This window comes from Lepidochelys kempii, chromosome 28 (assembly GCF_965140285.1).
Source record: "Lepidochelys kempii isolate rLepKem1 chromosome 28, rLepKem1.hap1, whole genome shotgun sequence".
NCBI classification, from domain to species: domain Eukaryota; kingdom Metazoa; phylum Chordata; order Testudines; family Cheloniidae; genus Lepidochelys; species Lepidochelys kempii.
The window spans coordinates 5609082-5632809 of record NC_136407.1 but is presented as its reverse complement, the minus strand read 5'-3'; the positions used below and the strand labels follow the sequence as shown (position 1 = coordinate 5632809).

The following is a 23728-nucleotide window of genomic DNA, read 5'->3' as shown; positions in this document are numbered from 1 at the left end:
ACTACTGTTTGGTTATACTCTAAGGGGAATCCCAATTAGCTGTTTATTACTAATAAGGTTTGTTAACTTTCCTCACCGTTGTTTTTTAAAGTTCTCTCATGAGCTGTTATGGTTGTTGCTGTATAACTCTGCTAAGCAGTACAAATAATTTCTTTAAGAAATTGTTTTATTCCTTGCCTTCATATTGTTTCCTGAAATTAGTTTATTAATTTTCACTTGTGTTCGTTAAACAGTTTAGCAATGCCATGCACATTTTAAAAGGTTTCTTCAGTAGCCAAGCCCTTAATACCATGAATTATAGTTGCAAAGACAGTTTCTGCTGCACAGTGGTCAAAATAGTAAATGTTTTGTTTTACGTATATATGTATATATATATATTACTGTGCTCCAAATAGATGCTCCAGATTCAGATAATCTTGAAACGAAACACATAATTCCATTTCAATTTGGAGTCTCCTAGTTTAAGAGACACCAGAGTGTGGAATAGTCGTTTGCCCAGTCATTAGTCTTGTGCATGTTCCTGATAAGAAAGGTACAGTTGCCTTTACATAGTAATAATTTGCTTGGTAACTTACTTTGTTCTGTCTTTTATTACTTGCAACCACTTAAATCCAACTTTTTGTATTTAATAAAATCACGTTTTACTTATTAATTAACCCAGAGCAAGCAATTAATACCTGGGTGAGCAAACAGCTGTGCATATCTCTCTATCAGTGTTATAGGGGGGGAACAATTTATGAGTTTACTCTGTCTAAGCTTTATACAGAGTAAAAGGGATTTATTTGCGGTTTGAACCCCATTGGGAACTGGGTATCTGGGTGTTGAGACAGGAACACTTCTTAAGCTGGTTTCAGCTAAGCCTGCAGCTTTTGGGAGAGGTGGTTCAGACCTGGGCCTGTGTTTGTAGCAGGCTAGCATGTCTGGCTCAACAAGGCAGGGCACTGAAGTCCCAAGATGGCAGGGAAAACGGGCTCACAGGTATCATAGAATCATAGAATATCAGGATTGGAAGGGACCTCAGGAGGTCATCTAGTCCAACCCCCTGCTCAAAGCAGGACAAATCCCCAATTTTTGCCCCAAATCCCTAAATGGCCCCCTCAAGGATTGAACTCACAACCCTGGGTTTAGCAGGCCAATGCTCAAACCACTGAGCTATCCCTCCCCCGTCCCGTCACATCAGGTTGCAGTCCCAAGGGGGGCTCTGTGACCCAAGTGTTAGGATATAGATATTCAGGCCTGTCTGCAAAGGCCTGTACTTTAAGAATTTAGGTGTATTCTTATCACTTGGCTAGTTCTAGAGGTATATATTATAGTTCCCACTTTGCTATTGTTTGTCTGTGTAATCTCTGTCTGGTTCTGTGATTGTTCCTGTCTGCTGTATAATTAATTTTGCTGGGTGTAAACTAATTAAGGTGGGACATAATTGGTTACATAATCATGTTACAATATGTTAGGATTGGTTAGTTAAATTTCAGGAAAATGATTGGTTAAGGTATAGCTAAGCAGAACTCAAGTTTTACTATATAATCTGTAGTCAATGAGGAAGTGAGTGGGTGTGGGTGGGAGGGGATGGGTGTGTGGGTGGGGGGATGGGAACAGGGAATGGGGGTGCAGAAATTGGAATCATGTTTTGCTAAAGAGGGGAAATGGGAACAGGGAATGGGGGTGCGGAAATTGGAATCATGTTTTGCTAAAGAGGGGAAATGGGAACAGGGAGTGGGGGTAAGGAAATTGGAATAATGTTTGGCTAAGGGCAGGAATGGGAACAGGGACACAGGTGTAAGGCTCTGTGGTGTCAGAGCTGGGAAGGGGGACACTAAGGAAGGAAACTGGAATCATGCTTGCTGGAAGTTCACCCCAATAAACATTGAATTGTTTGCACCTTTGGACTTCGGGTATTGTTGCTCTCTGTTCATGCGAGAAGGACCAGGGAAGTAAGCAGGTGAAGGAATAAGCCCCCTAAAAGTAGCTACAACACGAGATTGCTTGTGGCATTCTCAGAAGTGCTGACCACAGTGGAAGGCCACTTTTGGGCTTGGGAAACAAGCACTGAGTGGTGGGATCACATCATCATGTATATCTGGGATGACGAGCAATAGCTGCAGAGCTTTAGGATGAGGAAAGCCACATTCCTGGGACTGTACGATAAGCTCGCCCCAGCCCTGCAGCACAAGGACACGAGAATGAGAGCTGCCGTAGTTGGAGAAGCACTTGGCAATTGCACTGTGGAAGCTGGCTACTCCAGACTGCTACCAATCGGTCACCAACCAGTTCAGAGTGGGAAAGTCGACCACTGGACACGTGTTGACAAAAGTGTGCAGGGCCTTTAATTGCATCCTGCTCCGAAAGCCTGTGACTCTAGGCAACATGAGTGACATTGTGGATGGCTTTGTACAAATGGGCTTCCCTAACTGCAAAGGGGCGATAGATGGCACACCTATTTCAATTCTGGGACCAGATCACCTAGCCACCAAATACATTAATCACAATGGGTATTTCTCTGGTTCTCCAGGCACTTGTGGATCACCGTGGGCATTTCACGGACATTAACACAGGCTGACCCGCTAAGGGGCATGACGCATTCATCTTTCGGAACACTGGCCTGTTCAGGAAGCTGCAAGCAGGGACTTTCTTCCCGGACCAAAAGATCATGGTAGGGGAAGTTAAACTGCCCATTTTGATCCTGGGAGACACTGCCTACCCCTTAATGCCGTGGCTCATGAAGCCACACACGGGGCACCTTGACAGCAGCAAGGAACAGTTCAAAAAGAGGCTGAGCAAATGCAGAATGACTGTTGAGTGTGCTTTTGGCCATTTAAAGGCCTGCTGGCACTGCCTATATGGAAGGCTGGACTTGGCTGATGACAATATTCCGATGCTTATAGCCACATCCTGTATGCTCCATAATATTTGTGAAGGGAAGGGTGAAAGCTTCTCTCAGGACTGGACCACTGAGCCTTAGCGCCTGGAGGCTGAATTTGAATAGCCAGAGACCAGGGCTATTAGACGGGCACAGAGCACGGCCATAAGGATCAGGGATGCCTTGAGGCAGCAATTTGAAGCTGAAAGCCACGGATATTTGTTGCTATCCACAGGAGTACAATGCTTCTAATGCTAGGAGGTGTCTGTGATTGGTGGAGACAATGCACTATGGAGGTTTAAGAAAGTTGCCCGTCGCTTTGCAGGGCTCTGTTTGCTTTCAGTTAATGGAATGAAGATTGCTTTCAAACCAAAACCATTCTTTTATTTAAAAACAACCACTGGAGAGAGACCAAAAAAAGAAAACAAAACCAAAAAAAAACCCACATCAGCACTCTGGGGGATGGGGAAAGGAGGGTCCCATGAGGAGGTGGGGTCCCGGGACCATTAAAGATTTGTGTATGTCCATTTATCATATCCAACCTTATCCTTCGGAGTACAGTGCAGCGGGTATCTGTACTTCGGCAGGAATAAACTGCCGAGGGACGGGTGTGGAGTGCAGTGGGTACTGGGAGTCCACAGGGCTGGACTGTGACGGGGCGGGAGTGGAATGCAGTGGGTACCGACTGGAGCCAGGAGGTTGAGAAGAGTGTGTTGGCAGTATCTGGGGGCACATGGGAAGGAGTTTTGTGACAGCAGGCGCAGGGGAGGGCGGGCATGGAGCTGCTTGGTTTGCAAAGCGAGTAGCACCTGGAGCGTGTCCGCTTGGCAGTCCGTAACGTTTAAGAGTGGCTCCGCGGCTTTGTTCTGGGGCACCGCGCTCTCCTTTCGGTCCCTCTTCTCGCTGTCCGGCCACTCCTGCAATTCTTGTTTGTCGGCTGCAGAGTGCATCATGACATCATGCAGAAAGTTCTCTTTAGTTCTTCATGGCTGCTTTCAAATTCTGCACCGCCATTCAGCCAGTGATAACAGAGAGGGCGGCTGGGCTCCCAAGGTCATCTCTGTGAAGCCAAAATGAAACATTTGACAGAAGCAGTCTTGTCTGCAACACACAGACCACTGATTCAGTGATTTAAAACACAGCCACTATGCACATACCTATCACTACCTGGCTGACCCCAGGCAATCACATGAGCCACAAGACCCCCAAAATGGTGAGTAACCACACGGGCAGGGGAAATCACTGTTCCAGGATGGTACAGTACACTGGGCACACAGCTCTTGGGGAGAGCCAGTACTATGGGGGGGGCCTTAAATCATTCCTGTACCCACATTTTCCACAGACTGTGTTCATTATAGAAGATATCTCGCTGCTGAAGGTGAGCAGGGAATCAAGGGAGGGTCTTCTCCAAGACTGTGGCTTCCACCCTGGCCCTTATGTGGCTCACCTGTGTGCAGGAATGGTCTCCACCACCCACCCTGTGACAGCAGAGTGGCATGGGAAAGTTACCCTTAGTGGGGCAAGGAACAAAGGAGCTCTGCCAAAGAACCCGCGGCAGTGGATTTCCCAGTATCTCCATGAGAGTTTCATGGAGATCTCTGGGGCACATTCCCGTGAAGTGAGGGAGTCAATCAACACCCTGTTCCGCTGCTCAGACTAGGCATGTGGTGGTATGCACATCATACAGACACAAGCCTCCTTTCTGAAACCCCCCTGCCCCCAACAACTCGCTTCAGCGATTCCCAACATCAAAGGCACTTACCAGGGGCCTCCTCTCCTGTTTGCGCTTCACCAACCTCCGACAGCTGTGACTTGCTAGCCTCCTCCGGGAAAGAAAAGAACTCCTGGCTGCATGCATCTCTGACCTCCGAGTCGTCCTCTGCCTCTGGGTCCCTCTCTGCCTCCACATCCTCATCTAAGATTTCCTCCTCCTGTCTTGGTCCACTCTCGACTGGCACGCGAGCCACCGAAGTATCCACAGTGGCCTTTGCAGTTGAGGTGGGGTCACCACCTAGTAACGCGTCCAGCTCTTGGTAGGACCGAGAGCTTATGGGTGCAGCACTGGAGTGGTGGTTTGTCTCCTGTGCTTTGTGGTAGGCGTTCCGTAACTCCTTCACTTAGACCCTGCACTGCAGTGTGTCCCGGTTATGGCCCTTTTCTCTCATGCATTAAGAAATCTGTCCATTGTTATCATAATTCCTATGGCTGGAGCACAGCTGGGACTGGAAAGCCTCCACTCCCCAAATGCTGATGCGGTCCAGCAGCTCAGCATTGCTCCAAGTGGAGGATCGCCTGGTGCACGGAGCATGCATGGTCACCTGGAAAGATGCGCTGAAACCACTGCATGTCTCACCGAGCAAACAGGAAGGGGACTTTCAAAATTCCCAAGGAATTTAAGGGTGGGGTTCATGGTTGGTCACCTGAGGGCAGGGAGTAGAGTTCAAACTGATGACCAGAGAAGTGAGAACAGGGACTGTGGGACACCTCCCGGAGGCCAATCACAGCGCTGTCATCGACCAGGGTGTCTACACTAGCCCCGCAGCGGTGTACCCCCGGAGCAGAAAGCTCTACGCCGCTCGTCAGGGTGGCTTTTTTTTTACAGCACTGCAATGTGCAGTTTCTGCGCACAAAGTGGCTTGGCCGTGCGTACACCTCAGACGTTACACTGCAGAAATTAAAAAAGCAAAAGAAACCAAAAAAAGAACCCAGAAAAGCTGCCATCACACATCCGTCACCATTTTATATTTTGACATCTCCTGCCTGACATCTTTGCTTTGCAAACAAGAGACCTGGGGAACTCTGTGGCTGTTACCGTCTAACTGGGTAAAAGGTTACACACCTTGTCTCAAGTAATTTTCCTCCTAACAGAAGATTTATTTTAAAATTTATCAAAATAAATTCCATTTTAAATAGAAATAATTACAGTCTACACTGGGTCTCTATTCTCATACATGCTTTTTCTCTCACATATTCCCCCACTCTAATTCCTTTGGAGTGAGGTTTTAATTTCAGGATTAGCCACCATTTCCGATATAGTAGGAGGGGGCAGGGAGAGAACTACAAGAAAAATCTGAATTATGCTGTAACACTGAAAGTTATCACAGAATCAGCCTCTTACGTTACACTAATTAACTTCACGTTTAATTTCCATGTCGCTGGTAACAACTTATTCAAAGATTACAAAATATAAACCTTTTGGGCAGTTTTCTCTTAATTCCCATTTCCACCCAGTGAGCTCTGTGTGAAGTCACATTCTACAATAACCTAGGAGCCTTCCATTTCTGTGAGTTCATGTCTCCCCGGGTCTTCTCCCGTAAGCGTGGGTGGAAAGGGTCTAAAACTACATAGGAAGGTTGCAGCATGAGAAAAACCACCTGTGCTCTATTTTCACACTTTCTAATCTTTCAAAGTAGCGGGAGGTGGAGAAGTGATACAAATGTGTTAGATTCAAGAGCAAAACTAAGAGACAAAACCACAGCGTCAGGACTCAGCATTCATGGATCCTGCAGTCTGAACTTGGAATCTGATACATTCCCCCATTGGCTACCATCATTTGCCCAGCATGGAAGTGCTTCTTGTCCAACAAGTCAGCCAGACTGGGACCCATAGGCATAGAATTGTTCTGAAGCAATCAGCTGTTTCTCTCTGTGCTTCATGAAGCTTTGGATCCAAATGGTAAAAGACAGTTGAGCCCAATTTAATCACGGCATTCTTTAGGACCGTGATCAATGCCGCTTAACTAGGGAGCAGCATTCTGAAAATAGTTTACCTGGGCCACAGGTCACCATAGTGTCTATCTCTGGGGTGAAAATCAACTACTCGTACCTGCAATTTCTACCTGAGTTCTTGTCAAAACATTGACCTTATTTGGAGTAATTTTACACTTCTCTGGCATAGAATTCTTCACCAACCATACAAGATATCAGTAGCAACAGTGAGGTATAACTCCCCCAAACATGCCCTTTTATTTCTTTAATCTGGTGGCGCAGATTTAAAATAGGGACTAAATTAAGGTGCAGTTTAGAATCCCTGTAAGACATCAAATGTCAGTTAACTATTAAAAATAGGTATATTTCTGCAGCTCTATCACATTCAACATGGATTTCATTTTCTACACATTTGCAGCATCTCCCAGGGGTGAGAGGAACAGAAACATCACTTCCATTTTTCCCATCCCACCTAGCTAGGGATTGTATTTCCCAAATAATAGGCATCATGCATCTGATTTGGAAGGAAATATCTGCAGGAACAACTGCTTTGGGAGCCAAATGCATGGGTATTTTGCTTAGTTAAAAGTCATTTACTAGGGAATCCTCTTCCCAGCCCTTTTGAAAATATATTGACCTAACCGATTGAGCAACAGGGGGATTGGGATGGTGATGGGGAATAAGGGAATCCCTCTGACTTACCCTATCTTCTTCTGTTGTTACAGAGGGTGAAATGACATTTTTTCCTATCCCAGCCCTGTTCCTGCTCTTTGTTATAGTTCAATATATTTTAAGTGAGGAAAATGGTGGTAAAAATATCTGCTCTCCAGCACAACCAGAAGCAACATGAGAGCCACCTGAAATGAAACAGGAACTTGATGACTAACAATTGCTTTGAAATGGGGGAACAGTAGAACCGTGATGCTCAGGGTTTCTTTAGACTAGGAAAAGTGATGGAGTTTAGGTCAGGTCAAGGGGAAAGCTAATGCAACCACTGCACCTGGGCTGCATCAGCTCTACAACTGTAATTGTCTTTTTACACCAAGATCTAACTAACTTGAGCAGCCAACGCTATGTACAGTTCTAGTGGATGTAGGGGACAGGTAGTTTTTGCCTCAGTGTAGCTTGTTGGGAATCAAACCTTTGTCCCCCACCTGGAGCAGATGAACATTCCGGGCTGGAGGGCCTTCTATGATGAGATAACTGGCTCTGTGGATATGGGGAAAGTGGTGGAGGTGATATATCTTGACTTTAGCAAAGCTTTTGATATGGTCTCCCACACTATTCTTGCCAGCAAGTTAAAAGAGTATGGATTGAATGAATGGACTGTAAGGTGGAGAGAAAGCTGGCTAGACTGTCGGGCTCAATGGGTAGTGATCAATGTCTAGTCTAGTTGGCTCCATGTCTAGTTGGCAGCTGGTATCAAGCGGAGTGCTCCAGGGGTCAGTCCTGGGGCCGGTTTTGTTCAACATTTGCACCGCTACAGACTAGAGACCTAATGGCTAAGCAGCAGTTCTGCAGAAAAGGACCTGGGGATTACAGTGGATGAGAAGCTGGATATGAGTCAGCAGTGTGCCCTCATTGCCAAGAAAGGCAACGGCATATTGGGCTGTATAATTAGGGGCATTGCCAGCAGATTGAGGGAAGTGATTATTCCCCTCTATTTGGCACTGATGAGGCCAAACCTGGAGTATTGCGTCCAGTTTTGGTCCCCCCCACTACAGAAGGGATGTGCACAAATAGGAGTAAATACAGCGGAGGGCAACAAAAATGATTAGGGGGCTGGGGCACATGACTTACCAAGAGAGGCTGAGGGAACTGGGGTTATTTAGTCTGCAGAAGAGAAGAGTGAGGGGGGATTTGATAGTAGCCTTCAACTACCTGAAGGGGGGTTCCAAAGAGGATGGAGCTAGGCTGTTCTCAATGGTGGCAGATGACAGAAGAAGAGGCAATGGTCTCAAGTTGCAGTGCGGGAGGTCTAGGTTGGATATTCGGAAACACTATTTCCCCAGGAGGGTGGTGAAGCACTGGAATGTGTTACCTAGGGAGGTGGTGGAATCTCCATCCTTAGAGGTTTTTAAGGTCAGGCTTGACAAAGCCCTGGCTGGGATGATTTAGTTGGGGATTGGTCCTGCTTTGAGCAGGGGACTGGACTAGATGACCTCCTGAGGTCTCTTCCAACCCTGATATTCTATGATTCTATGACACACACTCATACAACTCAAAAGGAAAGGAGGTAATAGAAAAGATCAGAGCACTGACCCCAAAGAAGGGTGAGCTGCAAACGGCAGAAGCAGGCAACTCCTCTGGGGGAGCTGAGAGACCATGGTGAAGATGCTTCAAAGATCACTATGTGGGAATTAGCAAATGTGATTTTTAAAAAAAAATTTTTTTTTGGCCAGCCCTAGTCAAGGCATTTATTACAGTTCCCTCTTATGTGGATTTTCTGGTGTCTAGTAAGGTTTGAGCTCTGATTGAAGCTTTTCCCACACTCAGAGCATGTGTACGGCATCTCTCCTGTGTGGATTCTACGATGTGATATAAGATTTGAGCTCAGATTGAAGCTTTTCCCACATTCAGAGCATGTGTAGGGTTTCTCTCCTGTGTGGATTCGCTGATGTGTGACAAGCTGTGAGCTCCGACTGAAGCATTTCCCGCACTCAGTGCACGTGTAGGGTTTCTCTCCTGTGTGGATTCTACGATGTCTGAGAAGGTGTGAGTGTCGACTAAAGCTTTTCCCGCACTCAGCGCACATGTAGGGTGTCTCTCCTGTGTGGATTCGCTGATGTGAGATGAGGGTTGAACTATGAGTGAAGCGTTTCCCACACTCAGAGCATCCATAAGGTTTCTCACCTGTGTGGATTCTACGATGTCTGAGAAGGTGTGAGTGTCGACTAAAGCTTTTCCCGCACTCAGCGCACGTGTAGGGTGTCTCTCCTGTGTGGATTCGCTGATGTGGGATAAGGGTTGAACTATGAGTGAAGTGTTTCCCACACTCAGAGCATCCATAAGGTTTTTCACCTGTGTGGATTCTCCTATGTGAGATAAGGTGTGAGCTCTGACTGAAGCGTTTCCCACACTCAGAGCATCCATAAGGTTTCTCATGCGTGTGGATTCTCCTATGTGTGATAAGGGTATAGCTCTGATTAAAGCTTTTCCCACATTCAGAGCAGGCGTAGGGCCTCTCTCCTGTGTGGATTCGCTGATGTGAGATGAGGGCTGAACCATCAATGAAGTGTTTCCCACACTCAGAGCATCCATAAGGTTTCTCACCCGTGTGGATTCTCCAATGTGTGATAAGGGTAGAGCTTCTATTGAAGGTTTTCCCGCACTCAGAGCACATGGAGGGTTTCTCTCCTCTGTGGATTCTCTGATGTATGAAAAGGTCTGAGCCCCCATTGAAGCTTTTCCCACACTCATGGCATGTGTAGCGTGTCTCTTCCAAGTTGATTCCCTCACGTGTAATAAGGTCTGAGTGGCTACTGAAGTTTTCCTTTGGCCTCTGCTGACTCTCACAGGCTTTTGCTTTTTCTGCGAGTGCACAACTCCCGGAATCATTCCCTTTGGATCTTCCTGATAACATTCCATGGGATTCTACTTGCTCAGCATCTTCCTTCTGGGGTTTCTCCTCCTCATTCTCAATCACTATCCCATCACCTGATGGGAGACAGAGAGAATCCAGACATAGGTCACTCCCTGTGCCAGAGAGAAAGGAAATCTCAGAGACAGGAATGGAAAAAGGGATGAACAAACCAAAACGTGTGCAGGAGAGATCAAACCTATCAGGAGCTGCTTTTCCCCAAACCTTTCCCCAGAGGAGAGAGGAAGGGATCAGTTTTGGTCTGCATCTCACCAGAACACTCTGGGGAAAGCGAGATTGGGGAGGAACCTGCTGCCAGTTGTCAGTCAGGATAGGTGGGAAGCCATGAGTGACATCTGCCTAATGATTCCACATCGCAGGGAACAATTCTGAACTTGGAGAGCTCACAAGATCTCTGTAGGGCATCGCAAATGTTTCCTGTATTCATGGACAGTTTTTGAGTTGGTTTAACCAATTCCTCACCTGTGCAGGCAACTCTCGGGAGCACTTCTTTCTCAGAGCCCTGGAGGTCTGGGACCCAAGGCTCTTCCCCTCGTTCCAGCTGCAAGATCACATCAGGTTGGGAAACTGGAAACCCTACTAAAGGCAAAGAAAACAAGGGAGGTCAGTGGAATTTGTGGGATATTTGTCACAAAGTATATTCCATGGTTTTAAGCCCAGCTCATTTTTAAGCAGTAACATCCCAAGGCCAGCTTTCTTGGTTCAAATTATCAAGAGAGTTATTATTATAAATCATATTCATTATCTTAGTGCCTAAGGACCAACTAACAGTGGGTCCCCATTGTGCTAGGCAAAGTACATACACAGAATAGTAGATGGCCCATGCCCTGAAGAATTTACAATCTAAATAGACAAGACAGACACAGAATGGGGGAAGGGGTAGAACCCACTGTTAGAATGTAGATATATTGAGGCCTGCCTGTAAAGCCTATTCTTTAAGAACTTAGGTGTATTTTTATCACTTAGCTAGCTACAGGGGTATAAAAACAAAGAATCAAAATCACAGTCTGCCTGTGTATGGACCTTCTCTCACTAGGATAGTGTTGGGGACACTGGGGATGGCCGCTAGGTAACTCGAGGGAATGGAAGACCATGAGTGTCAATGAAGTCCCCTCGCACTAGGCCCAAGTGTCCTTGGCCCCCCCGCCTGGAGGCACTCGCAACAGTCATGCTGGGGATTTCGCAACAATATGTTGCAAAGTCAGACTGTCTGAAACTAAACAAGGCCAGACAGGGCAGATATGGCAGAACAATGCTGAACAAAGCAGCTTTATATATGGTTTAACAGATGGTACAAAGAAAAAGGGAACTAGCTGGTATCTGGCTGGCTATATGGATACTTAGGGCAGCTTGCTATTGGATAAGTATGCTGAAGAAAGGATGTATAAAAGTCTGTGTAACTTCCTGCTCTGGGTACAGGATTTGAGGTGAATAGCTCCCTGTACTATATTGAAGCTTCAAATAAACTTTTCTGCTTCTCCACCCCGTTGTGATTATTGGGTGATGCACACCAGGCAACGAACCTTGCTGTTGCTTGCCTCGGGCACTCTGTGCCAGCAACAGCTTTTGGCGTCCCTGGGTGGGCTCGAGGCTGCTATTTAGCCTTGCCCGGACCCCTCCCGGCGGCCAACGGATTGCAACAACAACCGACGACCAGCGCGTACCAGTGAGTTCATCGGGGGCCTCGGAGGAGACGCAATTTGATCGACCCCGGAGGGCACAACGGTGCAACGAACTCATATAGTGGAAAAGCAGCTGCGGGCGACGGTGGGGAACCGGTCCCTTGGATAAGATAGGAACCTTTTGAAATCCGGATTGTATGCTCTGTTGGAATCTGGGGACGCCCAGAATTACCCTGTAGGTATGGGGCAGGGACAGAGCTCAGGAGGCAGGGCACAGTGTACGCCCTTAAAGTGTATCCTAGCAAACTGGAAGGTATTTGGTTCGGATCCGATGACTAAGAGTCAATTAAAACGATTCTGTACAGTTGACTGGCCTCAATATCAACTAGAGGACCAGGAGTGGTGGCCACCAGGAGGGTCAATTAATCATAACATGATCCTCCAGTTACTCCTGTTCTGTCAGCGAACAAGGAAATGGAATGAACATATGTATGCACATTTGTTTCTGTCTTTATGTACTCGACCAGATATTTTACAGCAATGTAATTTGACTCTGACTGGTTCGGTAGCAGCTAATGTTAGTCCCCAGACTCCCACCCCCACTGTAATGGCAGAGCCGGTGTCCCCTTCGGCCCCTACACCCACACCTTGTAAGTCCCCAACGGTTGGATTATACCCCTTAATCACCGAAACTAAAGTCGCCCGGTCTGGATCGGACAGGTGTTCGGCCACGATTATGTAGGTCTATACTCATGTGCCCTTTAAACCTGTGGATTTGGCTGCTTTCAAAGCACAGGCAGGGGAGTTTTCCACCAACCCAAGCAGGTTTATTTCAGTTTTTGAGGGGTGTCTTAGCAGCCATAAGCTGGACTGGGATAATTGTAACATCCTCCTGCGAACCTTATTATCTGAGGTTGAAAGACAACAGGTTGTGTCCAAGGCAAGGGACGAGGCACAGAAACGGTACGACCGGGATCGTATTAATGTTCCTGACCTGGATGCACAAGTCCCCCGAGCAGACCCCAGGTGGGATCCAAATGATCTTGGGAATATGACCCGACTTACCTCCTATAAGGAGTTGCTTTTGCATGGACTCCGTCACTCGGCTGTCTGACATAATAATTGGGGAAAACCATATGAAGTAATGCAGGATCTAAAAGAAAACCCAGGGGCCTTTCTACAGCATATTCGGAACACGATTCGACAGAACACAAATGCAAATCCCAATGATCAGGCAACTGAGTCAATCATTAAGGGAACTTTTACGAGCAGAGCAGCCCCTGATATTAAGAGAAAGTTACAAAAAAAGGAGAATTTAATGGGAATGACCATGGCACATATCTTAGAAACTGCAAAGCAAGCTTATAGTCTGAAAGAAGCAAAGAAGAAGAGAAAGCAAGTGAGACTGATGGTAACAGTTGTACAGGCCGGCACTAAGGGAAGTAGCCGGGGAGGAAGGGGCCATGGACGTGGACGTCCGGGCTCGCAGGAGAGATGACTGGGTCGCAACCAGTGTGCCTTGTGTCGACAAGAGGGACACTGGAAAAATGAGTGCCCAGAGAGGAAAGAAAAGGGGGGTGCCTCTATAATGGCAATGGGGAAGCAGGAATAGGGGTGTCAGGGGAGACGGACCACCCTACCCCCGGAACCCCGAGTAAAAATGCGGGTAGGGAGCTCGGAAATAGATTTTTTAGGAGACTCTGGAGCGGCACGAACTGCCGTAAATAGACCCCTGCAGTTGCCAGTAGCAAATTCCCTTACCGTGGTGGAAGCCACAGGCAGGGACACCAAGTGCCCAGCGTATGCCCCAGCGGAATGCGCTTTGGGAAACAGGACTATATCCCAGAAGCTGGTATACCTCCCTGAGTGTCCAACACCTCTGCTGGGATGGGACCTGCTTTGTCGCCTAGGTGCCACCCTGCATTTTACTGAGGATGAAATAACCCTTACCTTACCCCCTGAGAATGCATGGATTATAAGCCTTGCAGTTAAGCCCTCAGCTATGCAAGCCCCAGCATGGAGCCGGTGGGAAGACCAGGTGTACCCCCTCGTGTGGGCATCAGGGATCCCAGGAAAGGCCACCCACCAAACCCCCATTACTATTCAGCTCATACCAGGAAAAGGCCCAGTGCAAGTAAAACAGTATCCAATCAAGAGGGAAGCCAGAGAAGGTTTACAGAAAACTAATAGCCCTGACCCGTGCACTTAAACTGTCAAAAAAAAGCGGGTCAACATTTTTACTGATTCAAAGTAAGCTTTTGGTGTGCTGCATGCTCATGCTGGCCTATGGAAGCAAAGGGGAATGCTGACAGCCCAAGGCTCCCCAGTCAAGTACGGGCCCCAAATCCTCCGGCTCCTAGAAGCCGTACAACTTCCCTCGGAAGTGGCGGTGGTACACTGTAAAGCCCATCAAAGGGAAGATCAAAATTTGGCCGGGGTAATGCCGTCGCAGATAGAGAGGCTAAGCACGCTGCCACCCTGCCATCCCCTCAGGCTGAGAACGCCCATATGCATGCCCTTATCCCATCAGTAGGAAAGCTTCCAACCCCTCAGTACTCTGGGAAGGAAAAACAGCTAACTAACAAACTCGGTCTCCGGAAAAAGGAGGGATGGCTCCATTTCCCGGAAGGGAAGGTCCTCCTACCAAAGGGCCTGAACCGGCCGGTACTGCAAAAACTACATCAAACCACTCATGCTGGCAGGGAAGCACTTATCCAACTAATGGAAAAACGAGCCTCTCCAGGAAAAGTGGAAAGGACCCTATACCGTCCTGCTGATCTCCCATACGGCGGCAAAGGTCAAGGAACACAAGAACTGGATCCATCACTCTCGTCTGAAGGCAGTACCTGCCCCCTCGTCAGCAAACAGTGGACCGTCCAACCTGCTAACTCCTCATCTAGTAACAATCTCGGGCTAAAGCTACTGTTTAAGAGACACAAATAGCGGGCACCTTAACGCCAAAATGGGCCCACCCAGGTACTGGAGACCCTGGGTTGGGAAAACTCTGGTAATAATTAATTGGGTAACATTGTTATTCTCTGTATTGTTATTTCCAAACTGCGCATATCGGGAGCATAACTCCTTTGTTTTACTTGAGCACCATGTTGCTAATTTAACAAACCAGACTGATTGCTGGGTATGTGCTCCGACTCCACTGTCCCCCAAAACGGAAATGCCCCTTGACATGCTGCCCTTAACCCTAGCAAAATTAGCCGCCACCAAAGAGCAGGAAAGAATGGACTCACCGTTCTGGAACAAGATCTCTTTACAGCAAGCCACCTATCAGGACCAGGAGTATTCAGTTGCAGTACTCACTGCGGGAGTATTTTGTTTCACCCGAAACCAATCTGATCACTATGGGCGTCCTGTGGGAAAGAGCTCCTGTGTTCTTACACAGTGGGCTGATGGGTATTAAATAAAGACCAAAAGGGGAGGTCAGCAGTGTGGGTGTAATGGTTCCTCCCCTTTTGGGAAAACTCTTACGAATAATCTTACCTCAGAAGAAGGGTTTGGAAATATAACTTGCCATCCAGTTAATATCTCCAATGTAGCAAGCCAATGGTGGGTTTGTAGTGGTCCCTATGGCAAGTGTAATTTAAACGGCACAATTAAAAACACCCCCACATGTACCCAATCAGGAGAATGGGATGCCCCTAAGTTGAACTGTTTAAAAAAGCAGCTTAAATACCCCAGGAATCCCCTTTAAAAACAGTCCTTATTGGGCCCTACAAGGTCACTATTTTGTATGTGGCCGAAAGGCTTACAAGGTGCTGCCAGCCAACTGGACAGGTAACTGTTATATAGCTCATGGAGTTCCTCATCTGTCAATAACTACCACACTGCCCAAAGGAAAAATCAGAAATGCCCGAAATACCTCTGTTAAGTCATGGAAAAAGACCCTGTGGCAAATAACTGCAGCATTGGAGGGCAATATAAAGAATCCCTTCACAACCGAGAAACTTGTAGGGTGCTCTGTACTGGGAATAGCGCCACTGTTTACCGGGCCAGCCATGGCAGGCATAGGCCGCTATACTGTAAGGCTGCAAATGGTACTTGAGAAAGTTGCCTTAGAGCTAGAGGACTCGGTTAGTAATTTAGGGTCGGCAGTAAAAACATTAAATAAAGAGGTACAGAAGCTCAGGACGTTTTCCCTCCAAAACAGTCTGGGTTTGGACTATCTCTTGGCATCCCAAGGAGGGGTTTGTGCCCTTATCGGGCCCCGATGTTGTGTATATGTAAATGATAGCAGTTATGAGATCTATGAGAAGGTGGTACAGGCTGAGGCCCATGCCTGAGCCAGAGCACAGGTTACCTATACTGCCCCTGAGAGCGATTGGTTACAAACCTTGTTTTCAGGCTGGGGTTTGTCGTCTTGGCTTGGTGGTTTATTTAGCCTGTTATTAAAACTTCTCTTTCCTGTATTGCTTGTATTAATGGTATTATGCTGTGCAGTATCATGTGTCAAGACCCTTTTGCAAAAGTTAATAAGTCATTCTCTTCAGGGCTATCACAAAGTACTTATGCAAAGTCCTATTGTAAAAAAATAAGTAGCCCAAGTAAAAAAACTCAGAGCTAAGGCTGTTGAGTGTTCTCAAAGAAGGAAGTTGTTGGGGACACTGGTCATGGCCACTAGGTAACTCGAGGGAATGGAAGACCACGAGTGTCAATAAAGCCCCCTCGCACTAGGCCCAAGTGTCCTTGGCCCCCCCCCGCCCGGAGGCACTCGCAACAGTCATGCTGGGGATTTCGCAACAATATGTTGCAAAGTCAGACTGTCTGAAATTAAACAAGGCCAGACAAGGCAAATATGGCAGAACAATGCTAAACAAAGCAGCTTTATATATGGTTTAACAAATGGTACACAAAAAAAGGAAACTAGCTGGTATCTGGATTGGCTGGCTATATGGATACTTAGGGCAGCTTGCTATTGGATAAGTATGCTGAAGAAAGTATGTATAAAAGTCTGTGTAACTTCCTGCTCTGGGTACAGGATTTGAGGTGAATAGCTCCTTGTACCATATTGAAGCTTCAAATAAACTTTTCTGCTTCTCCACCCCGTTGTGATTATTGGGTAACGCACAGCGGGCAATGAACCTTGCTGTTGCTTGCCTCAGGCACTCTGTGCCGGCAACAATAGTTTGAGGCTTTGTTCTTAGGCTAAGGCCTTTGGCTAAGCTGCAGGGGCAGCCATAAGCTGGGAAGTGTACGGTCACATTGTCAAATCCCAAACCAGTCACATTGAAATAAGGTGGTATTGGGTTATTAGGAAGATGATCCTGTCCTGATAGTGCCCATCACCATCAGATAAAGAAACAGATCTTAAGATGGTTAAAGAAAACTTAGTTTGATAGCATCCTGTCTGGCAAGAAATCACTTCTCAATCGTTATCATTGTGAAACCCTCATTTCTGTATTGCTTTATCTTTATGTCCCCCACTTTTCTGTTGTTAATCAATCTGGTTCTCTAATTGTTTCTCTGTGTTGTATAATTAATTTTGCTAGGTGTCAGTTAATTAGGGTAGTGGGATATAATTGGATAGAGAATTATGTTACAATATGTTAGGATTGGTTAGTTAAATTTCAGTAAAATGATTGGTTAAGGTAAAGCTGAAAATATTACTATATAAACTGGTGTTAAACAGGACGGGGAAGGGAAATTGGAATCATGTTTGTTAAGGGGGGGAATGGAAACAGGGACACAGACAAGGCTCTGTCAGAGTTGGGAAGAGGGACACGGGGTAAACACTGGGAAACAGACTGTATTGGCATATAGAGATAAATCTGACTGGTGTGAAGGGCTTCGGACTATGCTTGCTTAGAAATGAACCCCAATAAACATTGCATTATCTGCACTTAGGACTTCTGGTCTTTTGCTGCTTGCTGTCTGCATGACAAGAAACAAGGAAGTGGAAGGGTGAAGGGAAAGCCCTCTAACAAAACTGACATGACCTGATAACCAAGAGGTAAGCCTTGAAGGAAGGTTTTAAAACACTTTGGAACAAATCAGGGATTCCCATGAGGACTGATGAGGGGGTGATGGTAAGTACGCATTTAGATCCTTTCCTTGTTTTATATCTTTTCCCCATAAGGCACACTGTCATGGATCCATAGGATCTGTGCAATGCCCTGGCTTTTAAACAGTCCTTGGGAGGTGCCCCTTGAGTGCGCTAGACCCCCAAGGGGTCCCACTCTTCCACAAGGATAGGCCATGTAGCTTCAACACCTGAGACTGAGCCTCTGGCTTCAAGACTCCTATTTCAACCCGTGAACTCTGCCAGCAGGCCCAGCTGAACTACACTCCTCTTCAGAGACAGTTCCTCATTCATGCTTCAATGCACCTCACCAAGTTTCTGCTGTGACACTGGGCAGACTTTTAAAACATAGCAGGGTTTATTAATCAAGCGAAACACAGCATTGGAAAGTCCTTAGATGAGGATAGAGAAGCAAAGAAGACAATATAGCCCATACTGGACAATGCCCTTGAGCCATGCTGCTGTTGAAAACAATTTGGTTTCCTTTCACTGTGCCTGTCCATTTGTCTTCACTCCAGTAGACCTCCCTGCGTCTGCGAGCCCATTTCTTCCTGCTCCCAAAAACACAACGAGTCCATGTATGCTTCACTCAGCCAAGCGGAGATCCTCCCATGGCCAGGTGACAATTATTCCCTTGTCTCTGTCGGGTATTCCATTGATGTAGTTTGGGCCCAGGCAGTCCTTAATGACCCATTCATATCACCCCATGACAGCTATGTGACAAAACACCTCACGCCTCCTGCTCTTTGTAATCATAGCAATCCCAAACACAGGGGGAAACTGAGGTGTGTATTCGCATCATAGAAATATTACCAAAATTCCCACCTCTATCACACACACACACACTGCTCACAGCCCTTGGAGAGAAAGCAAAGCACAGGAACTGGACATTAGTCCAGTGAACACAGTGGAGGACAAGCTGCAATCCTCAAACCCTGGTCAAAAAGGAGAGGCATGTGGGTCCCTAGCCATAGAGAGGGGCTGGCTAGAGGCCTGATACTGGAGAGGGCATTCCTTGAGCAGAGCATGGAGGCAGGACAAAGGATGAGCAACCCCAGAACTGTGACATTGCAAAAGCACATTTTGGGGAATGAGGAAATCTAGTGACTCAGTTTAATGGGAGGGAGATGTGTAATGTGGAAAAGGCTGGGGAATTAAACACTAAAATTCAGGAGCAACAGTCTCTAATTCTTCTGGAAAAGGAGAATATAAGAAACAAGAACTGGGCCACACAACTTCAGGAGGGTCAGGCTCAGAGATCCACAGAGCCTGGAGGGAAGACAGCTGGTGGCTGCTGCAGATGGGGAGAGGAGGACAAGGCTACCCCAAACTCTCACTCCTGTTGATCCCAACCTGATTTTATGATCTATGACCCAGTCTCAGGTCTTGTGGGTAATTTTTTACTCGCTAGAGGTAAAATGTCATTATCAGAGTATTGCTTATTAGCTTGGAACATACATGGAGGGGCAAGGAGGCGAACATAAATAAATGGGTTATTAAGCTTACTACAGTTAAGGGCCTGTTATATTAGGTTGAGGCTTTGTGGGAGTAGTTATATTAAAGTATGGGATTTACCTGAATAGGCCTAAGGTCAGATATTTTGCACCCTCATTTTGAGAGACTAATGAGTAACTACAAACAGGTGCAATAAGCCACAGGTGCAATAAGCCAATAAGAAGGAAGTTTGGGGCGGGCTTTAGCAATTAGGTTGCTATGCAGTATCTCAGCAGTTGGACTGCATTCATATATTGGAATTATTAATAAATAAGTGATGTAAATCATGAGTATTAATGCTTGATGCTTAATTACGGACTTCCCAGAGGCCACATATGGGATGGGGCAGCTATTGACATTACTATAATCAGAGTAAAGGAGCAGATACGGTATATAGTTGTACTATTACCATAAGGAAGCAGATAAAATACCTCTCCTAGTTACCATTTTTTCATTAAAAGAAAAGGAGTACTTGTGGCACCTTAGAGACTAACAAATTTATTTGAGCATAAGCTTTCGTGAGCTACAGCTCACTTCATCGGATGCATTCAGTGGAAAATACATTGCGGAGATTTATATACACAGAGAACATGAAACATTGGGTGTTACCATCCACACTGTAACGAGAGTGATCACTTAAGGTGAGCTATTACCAGCAGAAGAGCGGCGGGGCTGAGGGTAAAAAACCTTTTGTAGTGATAATCAAGGTGGGTCATTTCCAGCAATTGACAAGAACATCTGAGGAACAGTGTCGGGGGTGTTGGGAATACTGGAGCATGGCCACTAGGTAACTCGAGGGGATGTAAGACCACGAGTGTCGATGAAGCCCCCTCGCACTAGGCCCCGGTGTCCTTGGCCCCCCCCTCCTACCTGGAGGCACTCGCAGCAGCTCTGCGTGCTAGGCCCAAGTGTCCTTGGCCCCCCCGCCTGGAGGCACTCACAGCAGTTATGCTGAGAATCTGCAACAGTATGTTGCAGAGTCAGACTGCCTGAAACTAAGCAAGGCCAAACAGGGGAGATATGGAAGAACAATGCTGAATAAAGCAGCTTTATGTATAGTTTAACAAATGATACAGAGAATCAGGGAACTAGCTGGGAACTGGATTGGCTGGCTATATGGATACTTGGGGCAGCTTGCTATTGGATAAGTATGCTGGGAAAAAGGATGTATAAAAGCCTGTGTAACTTCCTGCTCTGTTGTACAGGATTTGAGATTCAAATCTCCCTGTACCTTTTTGAAGCTTCAAATAAACTTTTCTGCTTCTCCACCCTGTTGTGATTATTGGGTGCAGCACACCGGGTAACGAACCAACTCAAGCTGTTGTTCAGCCTCTCGGCACTGGGTGCCGGCAACGGGGGTGAGGGGAATAAACATGGGGAAATAGTTTTACTTTGTGTAATGACCCATCCACTCCCAGTCTCTATTCAAGCCTAATTAATTGTATCCAGTTTGCAAATTAATTCCAATTCAGCAGTCTCTCCCTGGAGTCTGTTTTTGAAGTTTTTTTGTTAAAGAATTGCCACTTTTAGGTCTGTAATCAAGTGACCAAAGAGATTGAAGTGTTCTCCGACTGGTTTTTGAATGTTCTAATTCTTGATGTCTGATTTGTGTCCATTTATTCTTTTACATAGAGACTGTCCAGTTTGACCAATGTACATGGCAGAGGGGCATTGCTGGCACATGATGGCATACATCAGATTGGTAGATGTGCAGGTGAACGAGGCTCTGATAGTGTGGCTGATGTGATTAGGCACTATGATGGTGTCCCCTGAATAGATATGTGGACACAGTTGGCAACGGGCTTTGTTTGAAGGATAGGTTCCTGGGTTAGTGGTTCTGTTGTGTGGTGTGTGGTTGCTGGTGAGTGTTTGCTTCAGGTTGGGGGGCTGTCTGTAAGCAAGGACTGGCCTGTCTCCCAAGATTTGTGAGAGTGATGGGTCGTCCTTCAGGATAGGTTGTAGATCCTTGATGATGCACTGGAGAGGTTTTAGTTGGGGGCTGAAGGTGATGGCTAGTGGCATTCAGTTATTTTCTTTGTTAGGCCTGTCCTGTAGTAGGTAACTTGTGGGTACTCTTCTGGCTCTGTCAATCTGTTTCTTCACTTCCGCAGGTGGGTATTGTAGTTGTAAGAATGCTTGATAGAGATCTTGTAGGTATTTGTCTCTGTCTAAGGGGTTGGAGCAAATGCAGTTGTATCGAAGAGCTTGGCTGTAGACAATGGATCGTGTGGTGTGTTCTGGATGAAAGCTGGAGGCATGTCCGGTCCCCAAGACAGTGTAAACTGAATCAGGACCTCCCTTCTCATGGGCTCCTTTGCCCATCAATCTTTGTTTCCAATGGTGCCCATAACCCTCTTTACTGTACTTATCTTAGTCTAATCGTTAGGTGCATTGATCCTTGCCTATGATTTCAATTATAACTGTCTGTATTAAATCGAGTTCTGGGTCTTTCACCAAATTTCATCTTCTCAATTAACTTTGAGTAGCCAGGTACAGGGGCGATTTGTACCCCAAATACGTAATCTTATAGGTGTAAAAATTGTTCAGGCTACACTAGCATCCTGAGACATCATCAACAAGGTGCCCATTTGTGCCTGGGTAGTCGCCCTGCTATGGGAGGGAGGAATGCAGCAAGGACTCAGAATCGGAGGCCAGGGTCGCCGTGCATAGAGATGGGGAGGTTATATGTGGGAATGGGTTAATGAGTGGGAGAGGGAGGTCAAGAGTTAAAATAATAATATTTGAGAAAAAAATTATAATGAAGTGAAACTGAACAGAAATAAAAATGGAGTGCAGCCTCTAAAGTAACAAGGCCTGGGTAGGGATTCGGGGTTAAAGGTCTGGGATCCCCCACAGCTCTAGATCCCCAAACCTCTCCTCCTTCCCACTGACCCACCCAGCCCATTTCCTGAGTGCCCTTCTTCCACGCTCCACTCCCCTTCTTCCCATTACTCTCAGCCATCACCATCTCCCTGCACCTTGGGACCTTCTTGTGTTCCCGCCTCAACTCTCACTAAATCATCCCTCCCTGCTGCTTCTTAAGTCTTATCCTGCACACACCCTCCCCATGTCCTGGCACTCCAGAATTCTCTACTCCCTGTTTCTCCTCCCCTCCTACAGCTCTGTTTTCCCTTCACCCATGGGGTCCTGAATGGCTGTCACACAAGCCATGCATGAGTCATACACCTATTTACTGAATTTAGAATTCTACAGGTGGCATATCTTCCTCTTAAAATGAGGAAAAGGCATGAAAGCTCTAGTTATTAATATAGTTATTAATGTATCCAATATGGATACATTAAATGCAATTTCAAAATGACTGATGGCACCAAAAGGGCACATGTCCAAATATTATTCTACTGGGTGGGAGATAAGGCACAAAAAAAAGGGGGGGAGGGGGACAAGGAAACTTGTCAAAATTTGTATGAAGAATAAAAGTATAAAGTAATTACTACTCCGGTTCTTTACACACCCCACAGCTTCTAATAATCAAGTGGACCAGACTCCTTACTCAGCAAGACCACCGTCTCGTAGTTCTCCCGCATGACATCTCTGTAGAGGGCTCTCTGAGTGGGGTCCAGCAGAGCCCATTCCCCCTTGGTGAAATACACAGCCACTTCCTCGAAAGTCACTGGCCCCTGAAAGAGCAAGAGTCCAACACTCAGTACCTGCTGCCCCACTCACAGCCCCACTATTCACGGAACAGCAGCGCCAGGTAAATGGAAGCTCTGGGAGGTACATGTTAACAGAGTCCCACCCACACCTTGCTTAGAGCAGCCAGAAGGCATCAGAAGGTAGAAAGAGAGAAACTTTGTGTCTCCCAGATGACAGATGGAGGCAGGGTCTTCACACGTATCACATACCTACAAGCCAGAGTTTGATATAGGAGATGGGGCTGTCTCTGGACCCTGCTGGTGGCTCCCTGGTAGGTATCACAACACTCTCCAAATAAAATATATGGAAGGAAGGGGAAGTCAATAGGAAATAATATAAGTGAGAAGGTCAGAATTGTAGAAAATTGGCAAGGGATGCTATCAGAAATCAACGACCAATCAAGGAAAATAAGAAGGAAGTATATAAAGCAGAAAATGAATCCTAACAATGGTAGTGGTAAATTACTAGAAGGAAATGGCAGAATTATCAAAAATAATGCAGAAGAGGTAAAAGTGTTCAATAAATATTTATCTCCTGGATTTGGGGACAAATAGATGATGTACTCATATCATAAGATGTTGACGATGACACTCTTTCCATTCCAACAACAACTCACAAGGACGTTAAACAGCAGCTATTAAAATTAGACATGTTTAAATCAGCAAGTCCAGATAACTTCTATCCAGGAGTTTTAAAGGACCTGGTGGAGGAGCGTGGTGTTGATTTTAATTAGGACTTGGTACACTGGGGAAATTCCAG

General features: G+C 46.4%; 1 protein-coding gene across 9 annotated transcripts in view; it reads right to left on the bottom strand.

Annotated features, from left to right (window-relative positions):
• Positions 1 to 3222: 3222 nt before the first annotated feature.
• Positions 3223 to 23728, bottom strand: part of LOC140904234 (uncharacterized) — a 38333-nt gene continuing 17827 nt past the window's right edge. For 2 of the 9 annotated variants that reach the window (XM_073326680.2, XM_073326683.2), the window contains 4 exons: positions 22827 to 22953; positions 10631 to 10747; positions 4623 to 10263; positions 3223 to 3920 (listed from right to left, as the gene is read on the bottom strand). In XM_073326680.2, the coding sequence (XP_073182781.1) occupies positions 8972 to 10263; positions 10631 to 10747; positions 22827 to 22953 (1536 nt within the window). In that variant the 3' untranslated portion in view covers positions 3223 to 3920; positions 4623 to 8971. Of the gene's footprint in view, positions 3921 to 4622; positions 10264 to 10630; positions 10748 to 22787; positions 22954 to 23728 lie in introns of those variants that run through there. The other 7 variants (XM_073326682.2, XM_073326681.2, XM_073326685.2 and 4 more) reach the window with 7 other exon arrangements.